This window comes from Entelurus aequoreus, linkage group LG17 (assembly GCF_033978785.1).
Source record: "Entelurus aequoreus isolate RoL-2023_Sb linkage group LG17, RoL_Eaeq_v1.1, whole genome shotgun sequence".
In the NCBI taxonomy this organism is placed as follows: domain Eukaryota; kingdom Metazoa; phylum Chordata; class Actinopteri; order Syngnathiformes; family Syngnathidae; genus Entelurus; species Entelurus aequoreus.
Genome location: NC_084747.1, coordinates 33,045,604 through 33,067,195, shown reverse-complemented (window position 1 = coordinate 33,067,195; position 21,592 = coordinate 33,045,604). Strand labels below are relative to the sequence as shown.

At 42.0% G+C, this 21,592-nt stretch overlaps 1 protein-coding gene across 5 annotated transcripts in view; it reads right to left on the bottom strand.

Moving 5' to 3' along the window:
* Nucleotides 1-8,236: 8,236 nt before the first annotated feature.
* The window catches only part of rasgrf2b (Ras protein-specific guanine nucleotide-releasing factor 2b), a 136,398-nt gene continuing 123,042 nt past the window's right edge, over nucleotides 8,237-21,592 (bottom strand). For all 5 annotated transcript variants that reach the window (XM_062025497.1, XM_062025498.1, XM_062025499.1 and 2 more), the window contains 5 exons: nucleotides 15,884-16,081; nucleotides 14,283-14,362; nucleotides 14,085-14,202; nucleotides 13,936-14,004; nucleotides 8,237-9,649 (listed from right to left, as the gene is read on the bottom strand). In XM_062025497.1, coding sequence (XP_061881481.1) covers nucleotides 9,557-9,649; nucleotides 13,936-14,004; nucleotides 14,085-14,202; nucleotides 14,283-14,362; nucleotides 15,884-16,081 — 558 coding nt within the window. In that variant the 3' untranslated portion in view covers nucleotides 8,237-9,556. The remainder of the gene's footprint in view (nucleotides 9,650-13,935; nucleotides 14,005-14,084; nucleotides 14,203-14,282; nucleotides 14,363-15,883; nucleotides 16,082-21,592) is intronic.

Below are 21,592 nucleotides of genomic sequence, written 5' to 3'. Positions count from 1 at the left end.
TGGCCACAAAACACAACTAGTCACGATTCTCTACTGCCAACATGGCCACCAAACATAACTAGTCACGTCTCTCTCCTGCCAACCTGGCCACCAAACACAACTAGTCACGATTCTCTCCTGCCAACAGGGCCACCAAACATAACTAGTCATGTCTATCTCCTGCCAACATGGCCACAAAACACAACTAGTCACGATTCTCTACTGCCAACATGGCCACCAAACACAACTAGTCACGTCTCTCACCTGCCAACATGGGCACCAAACACAACAGTCACGTTTCTCTCATGCCAACATGGCCACCAAACACAACTAGTCACATTTCTCTCCTGCCAACATGGCCACCAAACACAACTAGTCATGTGACTCTCCTGCTAACATTGCCACCAAACACAACTAGTCATGTGACTCTCCTGCCAACATGGCCACCAAACAGAACTAGTCATGATACTCTCCTGCCAACATGGCCACCAAACAGAACTAGTCACGATACTCTCCTGCCAACATGGCCACCAAACACAACTAGTCACGATTCTCTCCTGCCAACATGGCCACCAAACACAACTCGTCACGATTCTCTCCTGCCAACATGGCCACCAAACACAACTCGTCACGATTCTCTCCTGCCAACATGGCCACCAAACACAACTAGTCACAATTCTCTCCTGCCAACATGGCCACCAAACACAACTAGTCATGTGACTCTCCTGCCAACATGGCCACCAAACACAACTCGTCACGATTCCCTCCTGCCAACATGGCCACCAAACACAACTAGTCACATTTCTCTCCTAGTTGTGTTTGGAGGCCATGTTGGCAGGAGAGAGATGTGACTAGTTGTGTTTGGTGGCCATGTTGGCAGGAGAGAGATGTGACTAGTTGTGTTTGGTGGCCGTGTTGGCAGGAGAGAGACGTGACTAGTTGTGTTCGGTGGCCATGTTGGCAGGAGAGTCACATGACTAGTTGTGTTTGGTGGCCATGTTGGCAGGAGAGTCACATGACTAGTTGTGTTTGGTGGCCATGTTGGCAGGAGAGTCACATGACTAGTTGTGTTTGGTGGTCATGTAGGCAGGAGAGTCACGTGACTAGTTGTGTTTGGTGGCCATGTTGGCAGGAGAGAAACGTGACTAGTTGTGTTTGGTGGCCATGTTGGCAGGAAAGTCACGTGACTAGTTGTGTTTGGGGGCCATGTTGGCAGGAGAGTCACGTGACTAGTTGTGTTTGGTGGCCATGTTGGCAGGAGAGTCACGTGACTAGTTGTGTTTGGTGGCCATGTTGGCAGGAGAGAAACGTGACTAGTTGTGTTTGGTGGCCATGTTGGCAGGAGTGTCACGTGACTAGTTGTGTTTGGGTGCCATGTTGGCAGGAGAGAAACGTGACTAGTTGTGTTTGGTGGCCATGTTGGCAGGAGAGTCACGTGACTAGTTGTGTTTGGTGGCCATGTTGGCAGGAGAGAATCGTGACTAGTTGTGTTTGGTGGCCATGTTGGCAGGAGAGTCACGTGACTAGTTGTGTTTGGTGGCCATGTTGGCAGGAGAGTCACGTGACTAGTTGTGTTTGGTGGCCATGTTGGCAGGAGAGTCACATGACTAGTTGTGTTTGGTGGTCATGTTGGCAGGAGAGTCACGTGACTAGTTGTGTTTGGTGGCCATGTTGGCAGGAGAGTCACGTGACTAGTTGTGTTTGGTGGCCATGTTGGCAGGAGAGTCACATGACTAGTTGTGTTTGGTGGCCATGTTGGCAGGAGAGAATCGTGACTAGTTGTGTTTGGTGGCCATGTTGGCAGGAGAGTCACGTGACTAGTTGTGTTTGGGGGCCATGTTGGCAGGAGAGTCACGTGACTAGTTGTGTTTGGTGGCCATGTTGGCAGGAGAGTCACGTGACTAGTTGTGTTTGGTGGCCATGTTGGCAGGAGAGAAACGTGACTAGTTGTGTTTGGTGGCCATGTTGGCAGGAGAGTCACATGACTAGTTGTGTTTGGTGGCCATGTTGGCAGGAGAGAATCGTGACTAGTTGTGTTTGGTGGCCATGTTGGCAGGAGAGTCACGTGACCTGTTGTGTTTGGTGGCCATGTTGGCAGGAGAGTCAGGTGACTAGTTGTGTTTGGTGGCCATGTTGGCAGGAGAGAATCGTGACTTTTTGTGTTTGGTGGCCATGTTGGCAGGAGAGTCACATGACTAGTTGTGTTTGGTGGCCATGTTGGCAGGAGAGAGACGTGACTAGTTGTGTTTTGTGGCCATGTTGGCAGGAGAGTCAGGTGACTAGTTGTGTTTGGTGGCCATGTTGGCAGGAGAGAATCGTGACTAGTTGTGTTTTGTGGCCATGTTGGCAGGAGAGAATTGTGACTAGTTGTGTTTTGTGGCCATGTTGGCAGGAGAGTCAGGTGACTAGTTGTGTTTGGTGGCCATGTTGGCAGGAGAGAATCGTGACTAGTTGTGTTTGGTGGCCATGTTGGTAGGAGAGAATCGTGACTAGTTGTGTTTTGTGGCCATGTTGGCAGGAGAGAATCGTGACTAGTTGTGTTTTGTGGCCATGTTGGCAGGAGAGTCAGGTGACTAGTTGTGTTTGGTGGCCATGTTGGCAGGAGAGTCAGGTGACTAGTTGTGTTTGGTGGCCATGTTGGCAGGAGAGTCAGGTGACTAGTTGTGTTTGGTGGCCATGTTGGCAGGAAAGAATCGTGACGAGTTGTGTTTGGTGGCCATGTTGGCAGGACAGTCACATGACTAGTTGTGTTTGGAGGCCATGTTGGCAGGAGAGTCACATGACTAGTTGTGTTTGGTGGCCATGTTGGCAGGAGAGAATCGTGACTAGTTGTGTTTGGTGGCCATGTTGGCAGGAGAGTCACGTGACCTGTTGTGTTTGGTGGCCATGTTGGCAGGAGAGTCAGGTGACTAGTTGTGTTTGGTGGCCATGTTGGCAGGAGAGAATCGTGACTTTTTGTGTTTGGTGGCCATGTTGGCAGGAGAGTCACATGACTAGTTGTGTTTGGTGGCCATGTTGGCAGGAGAGAGACGTGACTAGTTGTGTTTTGTGGCCATGTTGGCAGGAGAGTCAGGTGACTAGTTGTGTTTGGTGGCCATGTTGGCAGGAGAGAATCGTGACTAGTTGTGTTTTGTGGCCATGTTGGCAGGAGAGAATTGTGACTAGTTGTGTTTTGTGGCCATGTTGGCAAGAGAGTCAGGTGACTAGTTGTGTTTGGTGGCCATGTTGGCAGGAGAGAATCGTGACTAGTTGTGTTTGGTGGCCATGTTGGCAGGAGAGAATCGTGACTAGTTGTGTTTTGTGGCCATGTTGGCAGGAGAGAATCGTGACTAGTTGTGTTTTGTGGCCATGTTGGCAGGAGAGTCAGGTGACTAGTTGTGTTTGGTGGCCATGTTGGCAGGAGAGTCAGGTGACTAGTTGTGTTTGGTGGCCATGTTGGCAGGAGAGTCAGGTGACTAGTTGTGTTTGGTGGCCATGTTGGCAGGAGAGAATCGTGACGAGTTGTGTTTGGTGGCCATGTTGGCAGGAGAGTCACATGACTAGTTGTGTTTGGTGGCCATGTTGGCAGGAAAGAATCGTGACGAGTTGTGTTTGGTGGCCATGTTGGCAGGAGAGTCACATGACTAGTTGTGTTTGGAGGCCATGTTGGCAGGAGAGTCACATGACTAGTTGTGTTTGGAGGCCATGTTGGCAGGAGAGTCACATGACTAGTTGTGTTTGGTGGCCATGTTGGCAGGAGAGAATCGTGACTAGTTGTGTTTGGTGGCCAAGTTTGCAGGAGAGTATCGTGCATAGTTCTGTTTGGTGGCCATGTTGGCAGGAGAGAATCGTGACTAGTTGTGTTTGGTGGCCATGTTGGCAGGAGAGTATCGTGACTAGTTCTGTTTGGTGGCCATGTTAGCAGGAGCGAATCGTGACTAGTTGTGTTTGGTGGCCATGTTGGCAGGAGAGAATAGTGACTAGTTGTGTTTGGTGGCCATGTTGGCAGGAGAGAAACGTGACGAGTTGTGTTTGGTGGCCATGTTGGCAGGAGAGAAACGTGACTAGTTGTGTTTGGTGGCCATGTTGGCAGGAGAGTCACATGACTAGTTGTGTTTGGAGGCCATGTTGGCAGGAGAGTCACATGACTAGTTGTGTTTTGTGGCCATGTTGGCAGGAGAGAATCGTGACTAGTTGTGTTTGGTGGCCATGTTGGCAGGAGAGTATCGTGACTAGTTCTGTTTGGTGGCCATGTTGGCAGGAGAGTATCGTGACTAGTTGTGTTTGGTGGCCATGTTGGCAGGAGCGAATCGTGACTAGTTGTGTTTGGTGGCCATGTTGGCAGGAGAGAATAGTGACTAGTTGTGTTTGGTGGCCATGTTGTTAGGAGAGAAACGTGACGAGTTGTGTTTGGTGGCCATGTTGGCAGGAGAGAAACGTGACTAGTTGTGTTTGGTGGCCATGTTGGCAGGAGAGTCACATGACTAGTTGTGTTTGGAGGCCATGTTGGCAGGAGAGTCACATGACTAGTTGTGTTTGAGGCCATGTTGGCAGGAGAGAATCGTGACTAGTTGTGTTTGGTGGCCATGTTGGCAGGAGAGAGACGTGACTAGTTGTGTTTGGTGGCCATGTTGGCAGGAGAGAGACGTGACTAGTTGTGTTCGGTGGCCATGTTGGCAGGAGAGAATCGTGACTAGTTCTGTTTGGTGGCCATGTTGGCAGGAGAGAATCGTGACTAGTTGTGTTTGGTGGCCATGTTGACAGGAGAGAATAGTGACTAGTTCTGTTTGGTGGCCATGTTGGCAGGAGAGTATCGTGACTAGTTCTGTTTGGTGGCCATGTTGGCAGGAGAGTATCATGACTAGTTGTGTTTGGTGGCCATGTTGGCAGGAGAGTCACATGACTAGTTGTGTTTGGAGGCCATGTTGGCAGGAGAGTCACATGACTAGTTGTGTTTGAGGCCATGTTGGCAGGAGAGAATCGTGACTAGTTGTGTTTGGTGGCCATGTTGGCAGGAGAGAGATGTGACTAGTTGTGTTTGGTGGCCATGTTGGCAGGAGAGAGACGTGACTAGTTGTGTTTGGTGGCCATGTTGGCAGGAGAGTATCGTGACTAGTTCTGTTTGGTGGCCATGTTGGCAGGAGAGAATCGTGACTAGTTGTGTTTGGTGGCCATGTTGGCAGGAGAGTATCGTGACTAGTTCTGTTTGGTGGCCATGTTGGCAGGAGAGTATCGTGACTAGTTCTGTTTGGTGGCCATGTTGGCAGGAGAGTATCGTGACTAGTTGTGTTTGGTGGCCATGTTGGCAGGAGAGTATCGTGACTAGTTCTGTTTGGTGGCCATGTTGGCAGGAGAGAATCGTGACTAGTTGTGTTTGGTGGCCATGTTGGCAGGAGAGTATCGTGACTAGTTGTGTTTGGTGGCCATGTTGGCAGGAGAGTATCGTGACTAGTTCTGTTTGGTGGCCATGTTGGCAGGAGAGTATCGTGACTAGTTGTGTTTGGTGGCCATGTTGGCAGGAGAGTATCGTGACTAGTTCTGTTTGGTGGCCATGTTGGCAGGAGAGAAACGTGACTAGTTGTGTTTGGTGGCCATGTTGGCAGGAGAGTCACATGACTAGTTGTGTTTGGAGGCCATGTTGGCAGGAGAGTCACATGACTAGTTGTGTTTGAGGCCATGTTGGCAGGAGAGAATCGTGACTAGTTGTGTTTGGTGGCCATGTTGGCAGGAGAGAGACGCGACTAGTTGTGTTTGGTGGCCATGTTGGCAGGAGAGTATCGTGACTAGTTCTGTTTGGTGGCCATGTTGGCAGGAGAGTATCGTGACTAGTTGTGTTTGGTGGCCATGTTGGCAGGAGAGTATCGTGACTAGTTCTGTTTGGTGGCCATGTTGGCAGGAGAGAATCGTGACTAGTTGTGTTTGGTGGCCATGTTGGCAGGAGAGAATATTGACTAGTTCTGTTTGGTGGCCATGTTGGCAGGAGAGTATCGTGACTAGTTCTGTTTGGTGGCCATGTTGGCAGGAGAGAATAGTGACTAGTTGTGTTTGGTGGCCATGTTGGCAGGAGAGAAACGTGACTAGTTGTGTTTGGTGGCCATGTTGGCAGGAGAGTCACATGACTAGTTGTGTTTGGAGGCCATGTTGGCAGGAGAGAATCGTGACTAGTTGTGTTTGGAGGCCATGTTTGCAGGAGAGAATTGTGACTGTTGTGTTTGGTGGCCATGTTGGCAGTAGAGTCACGTGACTAGTTGTGCTTGGTGGCCATGTTGGCAGGAGAGTCACGTGACTAGTTGTGTTTGAGGCCATGTTGGCAGGAGAGAATCGTGACTGTTGTGTTTGGTGGCCATGTTGGCAGTAGAGTCACGTGACTAGTTGTGCTTGGTGGCCATGTTGGCAGGAGAGTCACGTGATGAGTTGTGTTTAGTGGCCAAAAACAGACTTGGTTTTTTCAAACTGTTGATCATGCTAAAGTGATTTAGGATCCTGCAGTGAAACCCAAACGTATTTTGGGAGGCCACTTAAACATCCGAAGCCTACTTCCCAAGTGTGATGAAATCAGATTATTACTGTACGAGTCTAATCTTGATTTTCTATGCATTAGTGAAACGTGGCTGCATGATAACATTTTAACCAGCATAATCAGTGTTCCGGGATATAAATGTTTTAGAAGGGACCGAACTGTGGGAAGGGGAGGGGGCGTACTGATATATGTCAAGGACTCACTTAATGCAAAGGAAATTCCCCTGACTGCTGATATATCTACCGAAAGTTTATGTATTAATGTCACACTATCACAAAACATGCAATTCAATGTATTGGTGGTATACAGCCCTCCATCTGCATGCGCTGTAACGCTATGCGAAGACTTAGATGTACTGTTTAAAAATTTCTACGAATAACAGTGAAGTACTTGTCTTCGGAGACTTCAACTTAAACTGGCTAGACAAACACTGCAGAAAAAAACTAACAGACCTCACATCTAAACATGACTTTTGTCAGAAGATAGAAACCCCCACACGTATCACTAAAAACGCTCAGACACTAATTGATTTAATCTTCACAAACAAGCCTGACAGAATCTCAAAAACGTACAATCTAGTCACCGGCTTGTCAGATCAGAATCTGACATTAGCTGTAAGAAAACTCACAAAGAAACGTCTGACGAGGCCAAGATCAGAAAACTTTTAAACTTGAGATCCCTCGCCAATCAACAACTGCATTTGAAAACTAATTAAAGGGTATTAATTGGGACAAGCTCCAACAACATGACCAAGTACACGCCTGTAATCAGCTAATGTCTACTATCGGACGCATTATTGATACATTTATTAGAAAGCGAAAAAAATCCCAGAGAAAATTTCAGTTACCATGGATTAATGATGATATCCGGAAATTAATGAAAAAGAGAGATTATGCCTTAAAAACTTTTATAAAAACTCGTAGTGACACCGATTTGAAAATATTTAAAGGCTTGCGTAATCAAGTAGTTAAACAGCTCAGAATGTCCCAATCAAACTATTACATCCACATGCTACTATAAATGGCAAAATTATCTGGAAACTACTGCATATCCTATTAAACCCAGAGGGTAACACCACCCAAACCCAATATAAACTTCAAGTAGGAGACAAAATCATTACTGATTGTACATGTTGCCAATCAACCTATCCCCAGGTGCATGTCTTTAGAAGTGGGAGGAAGCCGCAGCACCCGGAGAGAGGAGAACATGCAAACTCCATAGAGACCCTGAGCCCGGCGATCGAACCCAGGACCTTCGTATTGTGAGGCAATTGCACTAACCCCTGTGCCACCGACAAAATCAACCAAAACTGAAAGTTCTTAAGTGGAGCTTAAAGTTAGGGTTATTGTTTATTGTTTAAATTGGCTTTGATATTGTTACATTAAATGTGGACAGAAGCCAGCAATATTTTACATATTTCTAGTGATTGGATGAATTCCTCTTTCTACTCAAATCATCTTGCAAAACAGTCTCTCATTTCTTAGTCTAGCAATAATAGTCACTTTGAGTTAAAGTTAAAGTACCACTGATAGTCACACACACACTAGGTGTGGTGAAATTACTCTCTGCATTTGACCCATCCCCCTGTTCCGCCCCCTGGGAGGTGAGGGGAATCATTTTGGTGGTTTAACCCCCAATTCCAACCCTTGATTCTGAGTGCCAAGCAGGGAGGTAATGGGTCCCATCTTTATAGTCTTTGGTATGACCCGGGGCTTGAAGTCTGACCCACAACACAGTTTGGAAAAAAACACCAACACATAAGGCATGTTGATTTATTTTTTTCCCCGGTCAGTGAAAAATGCAGACAAATACAGTAGTAACAAACACAAAAACATACACATGATTTTTAACGATACAAAACACAGCATACATTAGTCCCTTGCCAGCATGTACTGGCGCTTCAAATAAAAAACTAAAGCAAAAACAAACAAAAAAAGCAACATTTTTAGAAGACGACCCAGACAGCTGACCTGGTGACTAACAAACACTTCCTGACAGACCATAATAATCTTAGAGAAGCAGAGGGGCTGGTCAGACATGCACAACATGCAGCTGTTGTGTGCATGCAAGACAACAATGTTCATCAAGTTGGAATATTCAAATGCTACATTTGAAAAAAAAAAAAAAAAACATTCAAACTCTTATTTGTCATTTTGTCTTTACAAATGAAACATATTTTCCTTGCCACACAAAACAAGAAAATACATACATGAAAGCGATGGACACAATATTTTCCTGTGTTGAACCGTAAATGCATACAAAAGTAATCAACGTGTATCAATCAAGCAAAGCTACATGTCAGAGAGTGCAAAAACAGGCAGTCCAAGTCAGAACAGAAATTACTTCAAACGCACAGGTTCTGCAGAAGCTTTGAAGACAGTCGTATTTACGAAATGTGACCACTAGAGGGTGCTGTTGGCTCACACAAACATGCTGGGGAGAACAACTGTGAGGACTCTGTACTTACTATATATAATATTTATCAGTGCATTCCTGTGATCAGAAGGCACCTGAAAGGGTTTTTAAATTACCATTCTTTTTTTTTTTTAAGGTGCCCATTTGACAAAGAATGTGTCGAAAATACGTTGCAGTAAGATGTCGGGCATTTTATCAAAATATTTGACTTAAAAAAAAAAAAAAATGTATGTTGCATTTTTATCGAAGGGTTGAAAGGTTTAAGGCCTGTCGCCATAGCCAAGCCATTCATGGAGGCTGCATATTGCTAAGCGGTAAGGGTCAGAGGTCAAGCTGAGGAGATGCACACACAACCCAAGCTAAAATCATGCAAAAGTCAGGAGAAAGCATTTTAGGGAGGCTCAAAGATGCAACACAGATGACAACACAGAGACTTCAGCTCAGGTATCTCGCTGCCACGCCCTCTCTATATGCTACATGTCTATAGATCCACTCCGTCCAGCGAGCGGCACCACAGTCGCCGTTGAAAAAAAGCTCCCTCTTGCACTTGTGAAGGAGCGTGGTTTCCTCAGGCACTCTCGTCCGCCGTTCCTTCTCTTGCTTTTAAAACGGACTTCCTCTTCATTGAGATCACATGTTGTGGCAGATAATGCTAGCAATCAATCAGGCAGGAAGCCTGGGCTCAATCTTTAGTGAGAGGTCATAGAGCGTGTCTTCATCCATGATCAGAGTCTTGTCCAGAAGATACTGGGTCACCTAAGGAAGGGAGAACACTTACATTCTGTTCCCTAATGCTCCATGACTTGCAGTTGAACCATTAGGCCAGTGTTTTTCAACCTTTATTGAGCCAAGGCACATTTTTTGCGTTGAAAAAATCCGGAGGCACACCCCCATTAGAAATCATTAAACAACTAAACTCCGTTGACTGTAAAAAGTCATTGTCGCAATTGTTGGATAAGACTTTAAACCATAACCAAGCATGCATCAATATAGCTCTTGTCTCAAAGTAGGTGTACTGTCACGACCTGTCACGTCACGCCGTGACTTATTTGGAGTTTATTGTTGTTTTCCTGTGTGTAGTGTTTTAGTTCTTGTTTTGCGCTCCTATTTTGGTGGCTTTTTCTCTTTTTTGGTATTTCCCTGTAGCAGTTTCATGTCTTCCTTCGAGCGATATTTCCCGCATCTACTTTGTTTTAGCAATCAAGAATATTTAAGTTGTTTTTATCCTTCTTTGTGGGGACTTTGTTGATTGTCATGTCATGTTTGGATGTACATTGTGGACGCCATCTTTGCTCCAAAGTAAGTCTTTGCTGTCGTCCAGCATTCTGTTTTTGTTTACTTTGTTTTAGTTTCGTTCTACATAGCCTTCCCTAAGCTTCAATGCCTTTTCTTAGGGGCACTCACCTTTTGTTTATTTTTGGTTTAAGCATTAGATACCTTTTTACCTTGACTGTGCCTCTCGCTGTTTCTGACATCTACAAAGCAATTAGCTACCGGCTGCCACCTACTGATATGGAAGAGTATTACACGGTTATTTTGCCGAGCTCTAGACAGCACCGACACTCAACAACAACACATAATTTGCAGACTATAATTACTGGTTTGCAAAAAATATTTTTAACCCAAGTAGGTGAAATTAGATCATCTCCTACACCAGACTGTATCGCACAGTGGTTGAAAAACAATGCATTAGGCAACTATGTTGGTGCTTCATAGCTGCACTGGTTCAAAGTTTCAAATATTATTACGGTATGTCGTGGATAGGGATGGGTGACCAATTTGGTACTGTTTTTAGACACCAACTGAATTTCATCAGCACTACCGGTTGTCGATTCACAGAAAATCAAATGGTGCATATGTTCTATACATTTGTTGCACGTGAAGCCACGTCCGGTTGCTGACTAAACACCGGCTCAAACACTTGGCGAGGAAACTCAAGCGGACAAGACAAACTGCTTCTAAGTAATGTTGCAATTTTCAATGCCCATCCATCCATCCATCCATTTTCTACCGCTTATTTTCAATGCCAACAAAGCAAATTTGCCTGATAGAAAACACTCGAACGTACAGTACAGGCCAAAAGTTTGGACACACCTTCTCATTCAATGCGTTTTCTTTATTTTCATGACTATTTTACATTATGTTCTTAACAAAAAAAGGTGAAAGAACTGAAAACATGTTTCATATTCTAGTTTCTTCAAAATAGCCACCCTTTGCTCTGATTACTGCTTTGCACACTCTTGGCATTCTCTCAATGTGCTTGAAGCACACCTGTGAAGTGAAAACCATTTCAGGTGACTACCTCTTGAAGCTCATCGAGAGAATGCCAAGAGTGTGCAAAGCAGTAATCAGAGCAAAGGGTGGCTATTTTGAAGAAACTAGAATATAAAACATGTTTTCAGTTATTTCACCTTTTTTTGTTAAGTACATAACTCCACATGTGTTCATTCATAGTTTTGATGCCTTCAGTGACAATCTCATTGTCATCCCATTGGGTTGAGTTTTTTCTTGCCCTGATGTGAGGCACTCGCGATTTAAGGCTATATAAGTAAACTTTGATTGATTATTGAACAATTGACATTTACAAAAGTACGAACATTTAGTACCATTGAGTACTGGTATCAATTCCCATGTACCGGGGATTGGTATCGTATCGGTTCAAATGTGAAAGGTACCCATTCCTAATCGTGAGTTGGTCAAATATTATGGAGGATTTAATAGAAAGATATTGTATTGATTTTCAACTATTTTAAATTAGTTTCAGAGGTCTTGGATCATTAGCAGAGCTCCACGCTCAATATTTTAAGATGTGTAGTGAAGCCTGATTTGTGGTGGGTGCATGCAGGGAGTCAGATCGTTTAGCTCGGGGTGGGTCAGAGTCAGAGGAGGGTTTCTTTTTTACCTTCATGGCGTTGTGGAAACACAGAACTTCAAAAACTACCATTTGAGCGCCTCTTTTCTCAAAGAAGTGATGGAGATGATGGTGTTTTCTCATGTTTGGTGCCCATAAAGGGGGCACATATTATTAGTAAAACAGTTATAATCAGGCTTAATGTGGCCCTGAACAAGATTTTGTTTGTGGCCCCATTTCAGTTTTTAAAATTACTTATTTTTTATTATAAGACTCCTGAAGGAACCCTAACACAACCCCACCCTAAAGTCACCACCCCACTTACGCACACTCGGTATGTTTACTTGCACTAAAAAAATAATTATTGACTTAATTTGGTTAAAACTATTTGTTAAAACACATGTACATACCTTAATGACTTTTTAAAGAGATTACCATATCTAAAATGATGTGATTGTAAACTAGTTCCCTCTTGCATGTATGCACATCCATTAATCGCTCATTGTACCCGTGCCAGTCTTGCCAGCGTGATAACCCAAAAGAACCGTGCATGGTGCACTCCATCAGCAGAAATCCCACAATATATACAAGGTTACGTTTCATCAATGGTTTGAACCACTGGGGTAATTTGGCCCTTTAGGGGGAAGGCCCCTTAAAATATTCTTAAACACCTTTAAACTATTTGGTGTTGGTTTTACTTTTTTTTTTTTTAATTAACATGAAGTGGCCAGAATGTGAATGTTTTAATAATCATACAACCTGTCATTATATGATTATTAGTCTGTCAAGTTTCCCTTTACTTCAAACTGTAAGGTTTGCTGATTTGTGTAAGATTATCATCAGTGGATAACAATAATACAAAAACATTTATTCAGTATTTTTTTAACTTTAGAAAGTGATATGGTTGAAAACGATAATGATGCCAAAAAACATTTAAAAAAAGATGGGAAGTCCTCAAAGGCTTATTTTGAAAATAATTTTGTTTATAGATTATATGCAATCTGTTGTTGTGTTCCTTAATTTGAATGTACATAAATGAAGGTGTGTGTTGCTGAGTCCGACTTGGACATCATCTGGACTGCACATAAATGCTTATTTTGAAAATGTAATTTTGTTTATAGATTATATGCAATCTGTTGTGTTCCCTAATTTTCAGTGTACATGAATAAAGGTGTGTGTTGCTGAGCCCGACCTGGACATAATCTGGACAGGACCTGGTTGTAAGAACCCTTTAAACAATCTAATTTCATTGACAACCTGGTCTGGTGAAGGTAAGATCCTTTTTTTTTTTTTTTAATAAAATAAAATAAGATAAATAAATTTAAAAAAAATTCTTGAATAAAAAAGAAAGTAAAACAATACAAAAACAGTTACATAAAAAAAATAGTAATTAATGAAAACGTTAGTGGACCAGCAGCACACACAATCATGTGTGCTTCAAGGACTGTATCCCTTGCAGACTGTATTGTTCTATATTGTAGGAACCATAAATTTAATAACAGAAAGACACAACCCCTTTTGTGTGAATGAGTGTAAATGGGGGAGGGAGATTTTTTGGGTTTGTGCACTAATTGTAAGTGTATCTTGTGTTTTTTATGTTGATTTAATTTAAATAAATAAATAAATAAAAAATAAAAAAATAAAAAAAATAACATAATATTATTATAAGTGCATCTACAGGGTAAAAGCCTTCCCTTTCTATAAAACCTAGTGACGCCTTTATTTCGAATTTCAATCAAGGGTCCTTGAACGCACACCGGTTTGTGCTACTACATGCAAAAATGAAACTTAAACACTACTTTGTCCGACGCTGCTACAAATTATAGTTTTACCTTTCTTTCATCGCCTCGTCTTGATTCCCAAATGTTGGCACTATGTGCGAATGCTTAAAGGTGAGCTTTGATGATGTTATGAAGTCTAAGTTGAGTGAAGCACTCCATGTTCGGTTTACTACCAGAAGGAATGCACCATTTTGCATGTTTCAAGCGGATGTAGGTACACACACATTCCTAATGTGATTCAAACAACCCTATTACTTTGACAGAAAAATTGGTTGATTATGACTTGGTCTTTTTTTAACTAAGAAAATAAAGTTCACAAAAGCCCAGGCCATGATCATGTGCCCCCCCTAGTGGTTGTGGCTGTGAACATCCACATTGAGTTTATGCCCTGGTTATAATATTAATGATACCTTAACTTGATGTTCTATCCTGTAGGGGGTCTGCTGGAACTGTCGTATCTCTCTGATGATGTGTGAGATCTAAACAAAGGTAGGTGTCATATTAACTAGAAGAACACACACACATGCACACGCACACAAATGCACACGCGGGACGCTACCATCCTCATTTTGGAGAAGTTGACCAGCCCCTCCTCTGTGAAGTTGGGCGTTCCCTCCTCAATGAAGGCCAAATCTGTCAGGTACATTCCCAGGTAGGGGACACATGGGGGGTTGCAGCTGAGGGGGAAACACATGAACAGTGTGAGGGGTACGCCAGGACATTTTGTACGCTGTGAAGAAGCTAGAAGATGTCTTACTTTTTTAGGGTCTCCCTCAGATTCTTGAACCTTCCCTCTGAGGATACTGTCTTCTGCAGTTTGTCCATCAGCGCTTTTGGCTGAGACCAGCAAAAGGACACATTTTTGAAAAAGAACCATCTCACAAACTGCGGCCTCGGCACTCATAGACACGGGGGCTTTGTCCGCTTCAAATATTAAACACCACACCTCAAACAGATGCTTCACGTTTTTCCCCCTGTGTGTGTGTGTGTGTGTGTGTGTGTGTGTGTGTGTGTGTGTGTGTGTGTGTGTGTGTGTGTGTGTGTGTGTGTGTGTGTGTGTGTGTGTGTGTGTGTGTGTGTGTGTGTGTGTGTGTGTGTGTGTGTTCTTGTATTGCTACCATCAACAAGGAAAAGTACCTTCCATATGAGGAGGTGTGAACAAGTTAGGACATAAATCATGGTCCCAATACGGAAAACCATTGCATCTAATAGAGAATGTCTCATTTGGACCCCAGGTGGTGAAATCTATCAAAGTTAGGGTGGTCCCAAAAAGGAGGGATTTTTCAAGATGACTGTGTGTCGGTTATAAAAGTGCTCTCCCCCTGGTCAACATATGAAATAACAAGTGTGTGTAAGCATTTGAAGTGCTCCCCCTCTGGCCAACATATGTGATAACAAGTGTGTGTAAGAAATTGAAATGCGCCCCCTTTGGCCAAAATTACTTTTTTGTTAAATAAATAAATATATATAGAGAGACATACTGTAATAACTTAAAGTAAATAATGAAGATTAAAAAACAATTACCAACAAAAAACAGTCTTTGTGTCGACTTTTTTCTTATAAAATTGGGAACAATTTCTTATATCCTTTCTGTTTCTGCAATATTGCAATATTTTCTCATAAAATTATGACTGTTTTTATGTAACATTATTCATTTTTAATGCACAATGGTGACATTTGTCATATAAAATTCTGACTTTTATCACAATCTTGCCAATTGTTTTGTCGTTCTTGTAAAACAGTGAAATGTTTTGAGTAAAATTGTGACAAACTTTGCCAAGTAAAATTCCGATTATTATAATATTGCCAACATTTTAAAGTGTTCTTATGAAATTTTGACTTGTCGAGTAAAATTATGACTCTTCTCATAAAATTGCCAACATTTTAAGCTTTTCTTGTAAAATTGCAACTGTTATTGAGCGAAATTCCAACTTTTATCATAATATTGCACAAATGTTCAGTTTTTCTTGTAAAGTTTTGACTTGCTTTTAGTAAAATTCCAACTTTTATTATAATACTGCCAAAATTCTACGTTTTTCTTGTGAAATTCCAACTCATTTTTCAGAGGTCTCAAGAAGGTAACAAATACAAGAATGTGTGTGTGTGGGTGTGCGTGTGCGTGTGTGTGTGTGTGTGAGTGAGAAGTGGATCCCTTAGTGTTCATTAGAATTAGACCAAAAGCTAACGTTTAAACATGGCAGCTTATTGTCTTTCTGCCTCTTTTCTAATCACATCCATTCTTCCCCCTGGGGGTCCACATCTTTGTACCCGACAACAAAATGAACTTGTTTCAATAATCCCTGCAAAGGTTAATGTTTTGTTTGTTTACACCTGTTGGGGAGATGGATGTCCGGCTACCTGCTTGCTGACTTTAGCCCAGGTCTTCTTCAAACGATAGATGGCGCTACGGTTGAGCGCCGACGTGATCTCCAGGACGCCGTTGTAGTTGTTGAGGCAGCGGCAGATGTCGGCCACGGCCACCCACTTCTCTATGGAGCTGGCCCTGGAGCCCACATCTGTGTGGGTCATAATCTGCGACGCCACTAGGTTACTCATCTAGAAATTTAAGCAGTTCATGAAACATATTGTTACATTAAAGCAGTGTTTTTCAACCACTGTGTCTGGTGTGCCGAGGGAAATTATGCAACTTCACCTAATTGGTCCCAAAAATTTTTTTTTTCAAATCAATAATTATAATCTGCAAATAATGTGCCGTTGCTTAGTGCCTGTGCTGTGTAGAGCTCGGCAGGGTAACCACGTAATACTCCATGTCAGTAGGTGGCAGCAGGTAGTTAATTGCTTTGTAAAAGTCGGAATGTGTCGGGTGAGACAAGGATGGTTTGTTGTGATCACAATATGCAGGTAAAAACGTATATAATGCTAGGAATGGCTATGCAAAACACAAGTAAAACTGAACTGGCTACCAAGTAAACAGAAACAGAATGCTGGACGACAGCAAAAACTTACGGCGTCCACAAAGTACATCCGTACATGACATGACAATGAACAATGTCCACACAAAGAAGGATAGCAACAACTTAAATAGCCTTGCTTGCTAACACATAGCAGGTGCGGTGAATAGCGCTCAAAAGGAAGACATGAAACCGCTATAGGAAAACACCAACAAAAGAGGAAGGGCCACCAAAATAACAGCGCAAGACAAAAACTAAAGCACTACACAGGAAAACACCAACAAACTCAAAATAAGGCACGACGACCTGGTGGAGTTTCATTTATTAACTTTTTCTGCTGGTGGTGTGCCTCCAGCATAAAATCGACAGATATATCTGAAGTTGATCTCGTAACTTAAGTGTTGAAAGTAAAAGAAAAAACTAATAAAAATGTATCACTTTATGAGTGGGGCACCTTTTGTATCCCAAATATATTTAGTGGTATTTTATTTATCTTTTCACTGTGATTACTCAAAAATATTAAATAATTAAAATCAATGGTGTCCTGCATTATTGATCTTTTAGGGCTCTAATTACGAAATACTGCATATTTCAGTTTTACTATAAAAAAAACAAAGTTGTTTTTGACAGAAAAGCCATAAAACATTGTTATTTTATTTTGTATTACTTTATATCAACTTGAAGTTAGTGGGTGTCGCACTAATATACAATGAAAATTTCAACCTTACCCCTAACCTAAATAATAAATATAAATCGTTTGAGGTGCTTACTATGAGGTCCGTCACACCGCTACCTCTCGACCTGGCTGTTATCTACCGCCCCCCTGGGCCCTATTCGGACTTTATCAGTGAATTCTCAGAGTTCGTTGCTGATCTAGTGACGCACGCCGACAATATAATCATAATGGGGGACTTTAATATCCATATGAATACCCCATCGGACCCTCAGTGCGTGGCGCTCCAAACCATAATTGATAGCTGTGGTCTTACACAAATAATACATGAACCCACGCATCGCAACGGTAATACAATAGATCTAGTGCTTGTCAGGGGTGTCACCACCTCCAAAGTTATGATACTTCCATATACTAAAGTAATGTCCGATCATTACCTTATAAAATTTGAAGTTTTGACTCTTTGTCAACAAGCTAATAATAATAATAACTGCTATAGCGGCCGCAACATTAATGCTGCCACAACGATGACTCTTGCTGACCTACTGCCTTCGGTAATAGCACCATTCCCAAATTATGTCGGCTCTATTGATAAACTCACTAACAACTTTGACGATGCCTTGCGCGAAATTATTGATAGTATAGCACCGCTAAAGCAAAAAAGGGCCCCTAAAAGGCGCACCCCATGGTTTACAGAAGAAATTAGAGCTCATAAATTATCATGTAGAAAACTGGAACGCAAATGGCGCGCGACTAAACTTGAGGTTTTCCATCAAGCATGGAGTGATAGTTTAATAACTTATAAACGCATGCTTACCTTAGCTAAAGCTAAATACTACTCAAATCTCATCCGCCTCAACAAAAACGATCCTAAATTTCTGTTTAGTACAGTAGCATCGCTAACCCAACAAGGGACTCCTCCCAGTAGCTCCACCCACTCGGCAGATGATTTTATGAATTTCTTTAATAAGAAAATTGAACTCATTAGAAAGGAGATTAAAGACAACGCATCCCAGCTACAACTGGGTTCTATTAACACAAATACGACTGTATATACGACGGACACTGCCCTCCAAAATAGTCTCTCTATTTTTGATGAAATAACATTAGAGGAATTATTACAGCGTGTAAGTGGGATAAAACAAACAACATGTTTACTTGACCCACTTCCTGGGAAACTTATCAAGGAACTGTTTGTATTATTAGGTCCATCAGTGTTAAATATTATAAACTTATCACTTTCCTCCGGCACTGTTCCCCTAGCATTCAAAAAAGCGGTTATTCATCCTCTGCTCAAAAGACCTAACCTCGATCCTGACCTCATGGTAAACTACCGACCGGTCTCCCACCTTCCGTTTATTTCCAAAATTCTCGAAAAAACTGTTGCACAGCAGCTAAATGAACACTTAGTGACTAACAATCTCTGTGAACCTTTTCAATCCGGTTTCAGGGCAAATCACTCTACGGAGACAGCCCTCGCAAAAATGACTAATGATCTATTGCTAACGATGGATTCTGATGCGTCATCTATGTTGCTGCTTCTTGATCTTAGCGCCGCTTTCGATACCGTCGATCATAATATTTTATTAGAGCGTATCAAAACACGTATTGGTATGTCAGACTTAGCCTTGTCTTGGTTTAACTCTTATCTTACTGACAGGATGCAGTGCGTCTCCCATAACAATGTGACCTCGGACTATGTCAAGGTAACGTGCGGAGTTCCCCAGGGTTCGGTTCTTGGCCCTGCACTCTTTAGTATTTACATGCTGCCGCTGGGTGACATCATACGCAAGTACGGTGTTAGCTTTCACTGTTATGCTGATGACACTCAACTCTACATGCCCCTAAAGCTGACCAACACGCCGGACTGTAGTCAGCTGGAGGCGTGTCTTAATGAAATTAAACAATGGATGTCCGCTAACTTTTTGCAACTCAACGCTAAGAAAACGGAAATGCTGATTATCGGTCCTGCTAGACACCAACATCTATTTAATAATACCACCTTAACATTTGACAACCAAACAATTAAACAAGGAGACTCGGTAAAGAATCTGGGTATTATCTTCGACCCAACTCTCTCGTTTGAGTCACACATTAAGAGTGTTACTAAAACGGCCTTCTTTCATCTCCGTAATATCGCTAAAATTCGTTCCATCTTGTCCACTAGCGACGCTGAGATCATTATTCATGCGTTCGTTACGTCTCGTCTCGATTACTGTAACGTATTATTTTCGGGCCTCCCTATGTCTAGCATTAAAAGATTACAGTTGGTACAAAATGCGGCTGCAAGGCTTTTGACAAAAACAAGAAAGTTTGATCATATTACGCCTATACTGGCTCACTTGCACTGGCTTCCTGTGCACTTAAGATGCGACTTTAAGGTTTTACTACTTACGTATAAAATATTACACGGTTTAGCTCCAGCCTATCTCGCCGATTGTATTGTACCATATGTCCCGACAAGAAATCTGCGTTCAAAGAACTCCGGCTTATTAGTGATTCCCAGAGCCAAAAAAAAGTCTGCGGGCTATAGAGCGTTTTCTATTCGGGCTCCAGTACTCTGGAATGCCCTCCCGGTAACAGTTAGAGATGCTACCTCAGTAGAAGCATTTAAGTCCCATCTTAAAACTCATTTGTATAATCTAGCCTTTAAATAGACCCCCCCTTTTTTAGACCAGTTGATCTGCCGTTTCTTTTCTTCTCTCCTCTTCTCCCCTGTCCCTTGCGAGGGGGAGTCGCATAGGTCCGGTGGCCATGGATGAAGTGCTGGCTGTCCAGAGCCGGGACCCCGGGTGGACCACTAGCCTGTGCATCGGTTGGGGACATCTCTGCGCTGCTGACCCGTCTCCGCTCGGGATGGTTTCCTGTTGGCCCCGCTGAGGACTGGACTCCCGCTGATGTGTTGGATCCACTGTGGACTGGACTTTCACAATGTTATGTCAGACCCACTCGACATCCGTTGCTTTCGGTCTCCCCTAGAGGGGGGGGGTTACCCACATATGCGGTCCTCTCCAAGGTTTCTCATAGTCATTCACCGACGTCCCACTGGGGTGAGTTTTTCCTTGCCCGTATGTGGGCTCTGTACCGAGGATGTCGTTGTGGCTTGTACAGCCCTTTGAGACACTTGTGATTTAGGGCTATATAAATAAACATTGATTGATTGATTGATTGATTGATTGAAGTTGATATAGAGATTTACTGTAAGCGTTAAATAATTTAAAAAAAATATAATCTGACTTACTTTTAACATTTTAATGACTCAGACCCTTTATGGTCTCCGGGACCCCTAAAGGTAAAATAAATAAAAAATCCATATATTTTGTTATGGTTTGAAAATGAAAAATATCAAAATGGCCCCCACATGCTTTAATATTACCGTGTGCGGCCCTCAGTGGAAAAAGTTTGGATACCCCTGACTTACGTAAACAATTTACGCAATGAACATAATATGTAAGCAAATATGCCACAGCATACACATCATTTCTGGTCTTTCAAATATCGCTATTTCTTCAGAATCAAAGTATACTGAGCCATCATTAGTTGCATGATTATATAGTTTGTATATATATATACAGTGTATGCCTTCACATATTACATATTGCCTATTATTTAGGCACTATTGACAAGTGAATTGACAAATATATATATATTTATATATATATATATATATATATATATATATATATATATATATATATATATATATATATATATATATATATATATATATATATATATATATATATATATATATATATATACACACATACTGTTTATGTAAATATATATACACATATACATTTGTATATATATACATATGCATATATATACATAATACATATATATATATATATATATATATATATATATATATATATACACACACACATATATATATATATATATATATATATATATATATATATATATATATATATATATATATACACACACATATATATATATATATATATATATATATATATATATATATATAATATTGTAGCGGCTGGCTACGGGGTGTTAGCCAATGACTTTGGCTGGGGGGCGGGACTTCCGGGAGAGATAGGGAAGTGACGTTGTTGATAGGAAGTGAGAGTTCGAGTTTTGCCGGGAAAAAGGGTAGACACACATTGGACCTGTTGTGTGATTGAATTGCATCTTGCACAATAAAGACAAGACAAACAAAGAAGTCGTATGAGCCTACATTCCTGGGATTATTACAATACATACATATATGTGTATGTATATATATGTAACGGGTATAGGAAATACTTTGATTATTTGAGTGAAATTCCTGCTAAAATATGCGTAATACTTTGCAGAGCAATATCAGACCGTGGCTTACCATTAACAGAGTGCGGGAAGTCTGCTAACAGCTTCCGGTTTGCGGTCATATTTATAGACTTTTAGGTACCAGCAGATGGCGCAATTGGACCTCTCATTGCATAACAAAACAATATACATATTTTAGCAGAAATT